At 30.6% G+C, this 10,114-nt stretch overlaps 1 protein-coding gene across 2 annotated transcripts in view; it reads right to left on the bottom strand.

Moving 5' to 3' along the window:
- Positions 1-626: 626 nt before the first annotated feature.
- LOC107448165 (TRAF3-interacting protein 1) overlaps positions 627-10,114 on the bottom strand; it is a 36,301-nt gene continuing 26,813 nt past the window's right edge. For both annotated transcript variants that reach the window (XM_043044107.3, XM_043044106.3), the window contains 3 exons: positions 8,944-9,026; positions 6,614-6,837; positions 627-1,668 (listed from right to left, as the gene is read on the bottom strand). In XM_043044107.3, the coding sequence (XP_042900041.1) occupies positions 1,509-1,668; positions 6,614-6,837; positions 8,944-9,026 (467 nt within the window). In that variant the 3' untranslated portion in view covers positions 627-1,508. The remainder of the gene's footprint in view (positions 1,669-6,613; positions 6,838-8,943; positions 9,027-10,114) is intronic.

The following is a 10,114-nucleotide window of genomic DNA, read 5'->3' as shown; positions in this document are numbered from 1 at the left end:
AGGTATATACAGTCAGTCAAATTCATTTTTAAGTTTCACAAACTATAATAAATATATTTTATAAACATATAATTTTGTTTTGATAGTATAGATTTCTATATAATTATATAGTTTGTCAAAGGAAGTACAACTGTATATCCACATTTTCCTCCCCCCCCCCCAAAAAAAAATAACGTAACTGAATAATGAAATGTTAACTAAATTTGCTTTAAAAATCACAGTTGCCAAACTATAATAATAAAAGAAAAAGTTTGTTTGGGTGTATCTCTTTAGGAAACAGGTATCTTTAGTCCTTCATCATAAATATTGCTCGACAATTTCTATCTAGTCTATTGTGCTGTTCGAGAAGGGTGTATGAATCATCCAATAAAATACAATTATCAATAACAGAAATTTCTTTTTAATAAAAAAAAGAAATTTGAATTATTTTGGATTGCATTATGCAGGCAGTGAGTTTTACACATACTCGCACAGAGTTGATAAATATCAATCTATTATCTTTTTTTTTAGGCATTCAGATAGACAGAAACAAAGAATATGGCTTTCATTTCACCTCTCATCTTCAAACGGTAAAAATATACAATAGTTTGAACTGTTAGCGTCACTCATTTTTAGCATTAGAAGACAAAATTAGACTGTTGTTAAAGGCACTTGAACCTTCTTCCAATAAAAAACACAATAAGGGTGTCACTTAGTACCCTAATTTACAGAAATTCGCATAATTAATATATTTTTGGCTTTTTTATAAAATTAAAAGCTTAACCATAAAAGAATACTACTTGTTACATAGTAAAACATTTCAGTTAAAATAATTTTTTAAAAAATATAATTGATAAACACTCAATCGCAATAAAAATGTGAACTTAAAGCTTACAATCAAAGCATTTCTTTATATTTTAAAAATATTAGTTGCTAGTAAGCTGTAAAAAGTAAAAATAAATTGGAATTTTTTCTTTATATTATAAAAAGCAAAATTAAATTATAACAATGTTTTTGTTTGTTAATTTTCTTTGGATTCGCTTAAATGTCAAATACTATACTTATTATGGTTAGAGCACAGAAATTTTCCCCCCAAAAATAATACTTAATAATTCAAAAGTATCTAATTAGGATGGCTTAAAAACTGCTCGCTGCTCCCCCCAAACAGTTGTGCTCCTTGACACAGGATAACAGTAATATTGCTAAATTACCATGGTTTAAATCTTCAGTGGCTGGCATCCCTTAGCTAATATATACACAGACCAATACCAACAATTGTGCAATGAAACAATGTAAAGCAAATGTGATGCTACTATAAACATATGTGATTTTCACAATTTTTATACATAGATAATACAACAATGTTAAGTTTAGCTTGAAATTATTGCTTAATACATTGCATATTTGAATGTTCAACTTATTTTACAAGTGACATTCTTAGTTTTTAAGTACACATAAATAGACCAGCCAAAGGGTATGTATGTATAGATTATATAAGTAGATATTTTTTCTCATCACTTCCTGCACTATCAAGACTTGTGATTGACAGAGGACAGCATCCGATTTATCCTCTCATCGTTGCGAGCTATAGACGCTTTCAGGGCACTGTTAGCATCGAGTTGATTTTGAACAACCTGATCCAGATCATCTAACTGGGCACGCAATGGCTCTAATAAAGTTTCTGTAGCACTAGAAAAAAATATATGTTAAGTAATATTTTTTTTTTAAAAAATGGAAAATTGCCCAAAATATAATTTTTGAATTTATGCACAAATAAGACAACAATATTATGTATAGCTCGTTCACCAGGAGTTGGCACTTGGCTCTGTCTGCATCACATGCAGACCTGCCAACCTTAGAAAATAAAAAAGCAGGAGATTCTTTCTGTATCACGACATAGCGCAATATTGAAAATTAAACCTGATTCACACTTCCTACAAGAAGTTTATTTCAAAATATATTATTTACATTACATAAAATAGACCACAGTAAGATTCTGACACTGACTAATAAAGATACGTGTTCTTACTATAAAATATAAGGTTCTATAGAATTATATTAAAACATATCTTTTGATTTTTTCAAATTTAGGAAGAAGTTCAAAACTAACAAAATATGTCAATAATGAATACAATACTTTATAAATGTATTTCTTAATTTTTTTTAAACTGCTACTGTTTTAAAACTGCAGATGTTGCTGATTTAGCATTATTTAAAAAAAAAAACCCTGGCATCTATAGAAAGTGAAAAAACATTTTGCCTAATGGCGTCCAAAATATCTCCGATTTTGCCATTTCATTGGTTATTGTTGCTGTTTTGGTTCACACTCACCATAACTTTTAGTGATGTTGCTATGGGGCAAAATTTTTCTAAATAAATGCCCAGCATGATCTGAAGCACAAGTTGGGAAGGAAATTGCACAAATTGTTGTTGTTTTCCTCTATCTTGCACTAAATAGAAAAAAGCAGGAGAAAACACCTTGAAGGCCCGAGGGCGAAGATTTGAGGCAAAAGCAGGAGAGTTGGCAAGTCTGCACATGGAATGCGACGATGCTATTTCGCTATTTTTGGGAGAAGGTTGTGAGCAATCTTGAACAAGGTTGCTATTTGGAGATCGTATGGCAAAAATAATTATTTTGCAAACTTTATCCGCATTTTTTTAACATCGAATATTTCATAAATTTGATATTTTGCACCATTTTTGATGGTATTTCTCTCTTTTGAGTGAATAGTTTGCCCTTTTTGAGACATTTTGCTGGGAAAACAGCAGTTTTTAAGTTTAAAATATATTTAATTAGCTAGAGAAACGAAATGTATAATTATAGATAAGGCGAAGTAAGTGACTGAGAAAGAAATCACTGTTTGTGTTGGCACGCATTAATAGTTGTCTCAATTTCTAGGGTGGAGAGTTTTCTCTTCTTACTCCCGCGCTGAAAAGAATTCTGCGTCCGAGGAGGTGGAGCCAAGTGCCAACTCCTGGTGAACGAATTATATACATTCATTGTCACTTTGTTTAATTTTCGAAAATTGTAATCTAATATAAAGTTTGTTTGATAGTGACTGTCCTTATTGACAAAAAGCATAGTCATTGAGGATTAGAAATTAATAACAGAGAGAGTAGGAAACAAAAATGCAATCAAAATCTAACAAATATAACTAGTTATAAAGTAATATAGTTATAACTTTATAATTTGCATAATTTCCTCTTTTTATTATTAAATAAAATTAATAACTAATCAGTGGCGTAGCGAGCTTAACTCGCGCCCGGGGCACAATACCCTTTTAGCGCCCCCCCCCTATTCGAAAACCATATAATATTGTATGCAAAATATACTCGCAAATTAATAAATAAATAAAGTAAAATAAATAAAGTCATAGACTCAATCTAGGCATCTTGAGACAAAAAATGTAGTTGAGAGAACAAGACTAGATTTTGAAATGTATATGATCATCTAGAATTAGTTCAAAAGATAACTATTACTTATTTTACATATTTATAAAGAAATATTTTAAAAACACGCAGTTTTAAACCAATAAAAAAGTAAATATTTATTATCTCTAAGGAGATACATATATTTAATAATCATATAATTATAATACATTAATAAAACTAATTACTATGTCTAAATTTTCCGTGCTTTTGATGAAGCAAATGTATCAATAATATCATCAAAATTGATCATTTAAAATTTTTCTCTTTCCCCACTTAAAATTGCTAGGTCACTTAGGCGATCTGTCAAAATTAATTTTAATTTGCTGAATGAACGTTCGCAATTAGCAATTGATACTGAGCTAATCAGGAATATTTGAAATGCCGCTCTCAGATTTGGAAAAACATCTTCTCCATTCGAGATTGATTATAAAAGTAAAAAATTCTAATGGAGTTTTAGGTTTAATTTCTTTTCTCCTGCGGAGTAACATTTTGCTGTCACATATTTTGATAAAAAGTTCTATTACATTGAAATCTCTATTATAAAATTCACCCCGATTTTTACAATTTTTTTCAAGGTCGTTATCAACATTATGCTTGTTTAATAAATTTTCAACGTCTAGTAGAAATTCAAATTTGAAATTAAGGTCACTTAATCGTGAACACATTTCTTGTTGGAGACGATCAAGAGTGCTTTTCATAATGCGAGAAATTTCACTTTCTGCGGAAAGACCACCATAGCCAATTCTCCAGGCACGTATTGTTGTATCCATATCCCATTTTTCACAAAGAGACTCTGCTTTTTCTGTTGCCTCTTTACAGAGCTTGTTTCAGATTTCGGTTAGTTCAGTCGCTAATGATTCAAGATCATGGAACACTTCTCTAAAATTCATTCTAGGATCTTGTAATCTGAGCTGCACATGATCAATCCTTCTTAAGATTTCATACCAGAAATGAACTAAAGTTATAAAACTAAAGGTTAGTATATTTTGCAACAGAATTGTAGCTTCACTTCTGTTGTCACTTGTAGTGGTAGTGTGCTCTGCTAATTTTTCTATTAGTTCTTTTATATTCTCTAGCCCATAGATGATAACGATAACCGCTTGTATTCCGGCGCTCCATCGCGTTTCAGATGTGTGACCTGCCATCACGGCAGCATTATCGTAGCATTGTGATCTGCAGTTTGTTAATGAAATTTCATCGAAATTTAATTTCTCTAAAATTGTATTTTCGATCGAGGCTGCATCTTTAGCATGTATTTCAATAAAACTCAAAAAAGATTCTTTGATGGAAACTTTTTTATTGATAAAATCAGCATCTACATACCTAGCGACTTGGGACATTTGTTCTCGATGAGAGATATCAGGAGTTGAATCAAACAAAAGTCCATAATATTTATTTCTTTTGATATCGTTTATTAGTTGATTTCGAACTGTAGATGCCGGAAGATGAATGAATTCATTTTGAATCTGTGGTGACAAATATGAGAACAACAAGTTTTTCTGTTAACAAATTTTTTCATACTCTATTCTCTTAATAATAGAATCGTCGAGTAGATGTATTAAGTAATCTTATTTGATTTATTACTTACCAAGAATGCCTTGAACTTGAAAGGTAGTAACATAGTGAAATATACAATATAATTTATGCTAACATTAAACTTATATATAACATTTAATATTTAATAACATTTAATTTTTATCCTAAGCAGAGCGCGATGACAAGGACGTGAATTAAATATTGAAATATATTTAATATGAATATGAATTTAATATAATATTTAATATGAATTAAATATTATGAATAATATTTATGAATTAACATTTATTATATTACACTGGCACTAATTTAAAATATATTTTACAGAAATCAATTATAATAAAAAAAAATTATCCAGCAATTTTTTGTTTTGCGGACCATTTGGCGCCCCTTTGTGAGTAGCGCCCGGGGCATGATGCCCCCCCTTGCCCACCCCTCGCTACGCCACTGTAACTAATGATCAAAAGACAGAACATCCAACCATTCTTTTTAACTGGTATGATACATTCGAGTTAATAAGAATGGTTGGATGTTATGACAGGTGGGCACAAACACTCGGAAAAGAAATTTCCAAACTCGTTTTATCGAATTTCCATGATTTTTATACAGGGTGGCATGCATTTTATTAAATATACAGTAATGCCTGATTCATAAATATAATATATATTACGAAACTATTGCATGTGTCAACAGAGTCGAAATTTTTTTTTTTTTCAAAAATGTTGAAAGACCAATTTTTTTCACCCCACTCAAGAGGACTACTAAGACAGTACCTGAGATGGTACCCTTCTTTCTAAATTTCCATACTACCACTAAGAAGAGGATTTTTAGCTACGACCAATTTAATGTGCATACAGGGTATCAGCTACATTTTAGATTTTCAAATCCATGACATTTCATGAATAATTCCAAGAGTTTTTCATGACTTACCGAAATTACTAGTTTCTCCGCAAAAATACAATAAATTAAAAAAAGCATTATAATATTATTAATTGAAATGATAGGCATAACCAAAACTGATATACTCTGCATCTTCATAGTTGTTGACTTTAAACTTAAAAAACAGAGTAAGGAAAGAGTTGAAGCAATAAAATAGCTGGAAAAAAACATAAAAGCAAATAACTAAATACTGTCAGATATGTGTAAAAAAATTCTGAAATCACAGAAGTTTAAAAGATAATTCGCTCTAGAAATGATGTTCCGTCTTTCGTTTTTTGAAAGAACACCATAATTTTTAAAGAACAGGATAAAAACATTTTACATTTTAACAGAATATGACTATGAGTGGGGATTTTGCTACTAATTTAGATATTTAGAGCATCGGAACACTGTGAAATTAGGGTAAATTCCACTTTGAATATGAGTTTTTTTAGGTGACCTAAACCCATGACCCACCATGATTTTTTTTTAGAAAACATTTAAAATCATGACAAATTTTGTTCAATACCGAAATCCATGACTTTCCAGGAGCACAGATACCCTATGCATATTTTGTGCATACACGCTAGCTGTTTCGACACCAGCCAGGATTAAACTCATGACCTCCAGCTTTTCACCAGTAGTGAGAGTGACGCCTTAAAAATCGTGCCTCCAGAGTGCTATCTGTGGGTGTCATTGAAACCAGGAGTGTATTTGGACCCCTGATGAAGATAATATTCTCACTCACTTCTGTTCCTTGTGAAGAGCTACCAGATTTTGCTCATGCTCTTCTCTCCACATTTTGAGTTCCATTTTCATAGAGTCTAGATCTTCCTGCAAGAAGTCCAGCATACGGCCCAAAGGCACTGCAGTTTTGCTCAACGACTGGACGAAGCTGCGTAATTGTCCAAGCTCCTTCGATGCAGAATCCCGTTCATGGGCCCTGGTCACATCGGACATTTGGGATCTATCCTGCTCACAAATACACAAAGCATAAATAAAAATAATTCCGTACTAAATGTAAATATTGTAAAATATCTTAACCTTTTGCTTACAGCTGGTATAAACTGATGTTCTAGAATAGGTCAGGGTTGCCACACATATCTAAAAAAAATTCCCTGTGCTTGTCCTGCACATATTATACACGATATATTATGAGGAAACACACATTCACTGTGCTCTTGTGTGCTTTACTCAGGGTTGCTTTTAGTAGCTAAAAGCACGAAAATAGTTGCCAGAAACTATGAAAGTAGTTGCCTAAATGATAACAAAAAGTTTTCAATATGACTAAAATTTTATTAAATGGCTTAATTGTCATATACCATGATCCATTTAGTCAAGTTGGTAGTAAATATGATCATTTTCATATAAACGTTAGTATTCTAGCCTTAAATTTTTACATCAAAAAATTAGTATATTTGCAGAAAATTAAATATTTTTAATTACTAGAATTCATTAAAAAAAATACTTTTTCATTAAAAAAAACAAACATAATTTTTCTAAAAATTTTCCCTTTTATCAATAATTGATTTAGCAGATATATATATATACACATATTGTGAAAAGTTAATACTCAAACTCGAAATTCACGCATCATAATATACTAAAAATTGGGTTTTTTGAAATCATGCAGAATTTCGTAGCAATAACCGTTGAAAAGGTGATGAAGAAACAAAAAAGACTTACAATATAATCTGTGCAAATTGAGCGCATTAAAAAATGATTTTTTATTATTAAAAAGTGTAATTAAATTTTTTTTTATTTTTTAAGAAAAAAATTTTCATTGCGTTCAAAAGCTTCCGCAGGCTGCAGGTTGTCAACCCAATTTATGCTAAAAAAAAAACCATCAATGTGTAATTAAATGTTTTTTTATTTTTTAAGAAAAAAAATTTCATTGCGTTCAAAAGCCTCCGCAGGCTGCAGGTTGTCAACCCAATTTATGCTAAAAAAAAACATCGCTAGGAGCACAGAAAAGTATCCCAATAGTCTCATTTTCCTGAAAATAGCTGTTTTTTTAGGCAAAAAAAAGTTGCCATAGTCACCTCAGGCCAAAAATAGTTGCAAATAGTCACATTTTAGTTGCCTATAGCAACTCTGTTACTACGATAACAATGCCAGTTTTAGTTGCTGAAAAAACTTGAAGAAATACGGAACAACTCAACAAAAAACAAATAATGTTATTCTAAATTAAATAATTTAATATAGCTGAACTATCATCTTTATATATCCCATAGATTACACTTTGAGAGATCTGTATTTTTTAAAAGACAAATTCCCTGTTTGAGGGAAAAATTCAAAACTTGCTGCATTTTTCCTGTTACATTAGATGATTTTTAAATTCTCTGTATTTACCAAGTTTTCCCTGTGGAGTGGCAACCCTGCAAGTTCTATCAGAGGCCATAAGCAAAAAGTTAATGAAATTATTTAATAAGGCTTTCATAATAAACTATACGAGTGCCAAACAAAGATGACAGCTTAGTATGGCACTGCCAAAGAAGTTGAAAATAGAAATATGAAATGTTATGTGAAGAACCCATTTTTGAAAATTTTTAAAAGTACCAGAAATTTGCACAAGAAAAAAGTGTATGTTATCAAGAATATACCAGCAGAATATTATTATCGTTTTAATAAAATATATCAATGCAAGATTTTGTATATTTTTTTTTAAAATTGTGAGAATATAAATCTCGTTGCATGATTTTTAAATTTCGTCAATATGAATCTCGATGTGAGGCTTTTAAATTACATGTGAATGCTAATGGGCGATGTGCAATTTTAATTCTCATGAGAACAGTAACACGATGTGTAATTTTTAAACTGCCTTAATAAGTAAAGCGAATTGTACTTTTAAATAGTGTGAATTCAAGCGCAAAGTGTGAATGATGCGCAAAATTATTACTTTACTACAACACATTAAAACTTTCTAATTGACGGTATAGTATGGCAGCTTTGCTACTGTATACCTAATTTATATAGCCACAGAAACAAAATTAATTTCTCTTTCAAAAGACAGAAAAGAAAAATCTGAGTTATAATTTTTATAGATTTGAGTAGAGTTGCTAAAGATACAAAACTTACAATGTCAACTTTTTTAGTTGGTGTGTGTTGACTACCCCCTTCCAAGTCTTTCTTGGTTTCCAGTAACTTTTTCACTAGGCTTCCTATAATGACATACATTCAGCTCATTAAGTTAAAAAAAAAAGTAATATTGAATGTTACAATACTGAAGTAAAATTACACTTTGACTTTTTCATGATGTTCAAATTAGTCAGTACCCATCACATTTTGACAGATACACGATTGAAATGGGCCTACCTATCAAACTTTGACTATTATAACATTGAAATGATATTAGAATGAGTTTACACCAATCAAATTTGAACAGTTATGATGTTTAAATGAGTCTACGCCCATCAAATTTTGACTGGTGTAAATAAGTCTACATCCACAAAATTTTTTACTATCACAACGTTGAAATAAACGCACATTCATCAAATTTGGACAATTATGACAATGTAAATAGTCTTAAATCACCAAGTTTTGACTATTACAGTGTTGAAATGAGCCTATTTCCATCAAATTTTGATTGTTATGATATTAGAATGAGTCTACAACCAATAAATTTTGCTTGTTATGATGTTGAAAAGAAGTTACAACCACTAGATACTTATTTCTTTTATTAAATCACTTAATTAAATTAAGTTCGTATTACGGACCACCCTGAATAACTTTTCATCCAATGATCGGATCATCAGGTTCTATGACTCAATCTTACTGGTTTGAGGGGGTAACTTCAAATATGCTAATTATTTAGTGCAGACTATAATTTAAGTTACATATTCAGACACAAAAACATACTTTTTCAGAACATACCTTTTTTTCAACAGGTTCGGATTTCTGACCCCTAAAACGTAGGGGGTAGCCGCAATCTGTGAGCTATGGTCCCAAAGGTTTGGTTAGGAGAGACCTACAAAGTGTGGACCCCTTAATGCTAATTTTACTTTTTGCATAATTCGCTATCTGCTGAGACATTTTTGCACGCAATTATAAAATTCGTTTATACAAAGATAAGTCCATGCAAAAAATAACTTTAATAAACATTTATTATTTTATTTATTAAAGGTTGAAAATATCGTGAATTGTGAGGTATAATTTATTTTTTTTGCATCATTTTAAAGAACATAATTTTGTATGGCAAATAACAAAATTTAAGCAAAATCGGTTGAATAGTTCCTGAGAAATTGAATTT

Source organism: Parasteatoda tepidariorum, chromosome 5, assembly GCF_982258835.1.
Source record: "Parasteatoda tepidariorum strain Cologne lab strain chromosome 5, Ptep-v5.0, whole genome shotgun sequence".
NCBI classification, from domain to species: Eukaryota; Metazoa; Arthropoda; class Arachnida; order Araneae; family Theridiidae; genus Parasteatoda; species Parasteatoda tepidariorum.
Note: the sequence above shows the minus strand (reverse complement) of the source record. Positions and strands in the feature narration are given on the sequence as shown.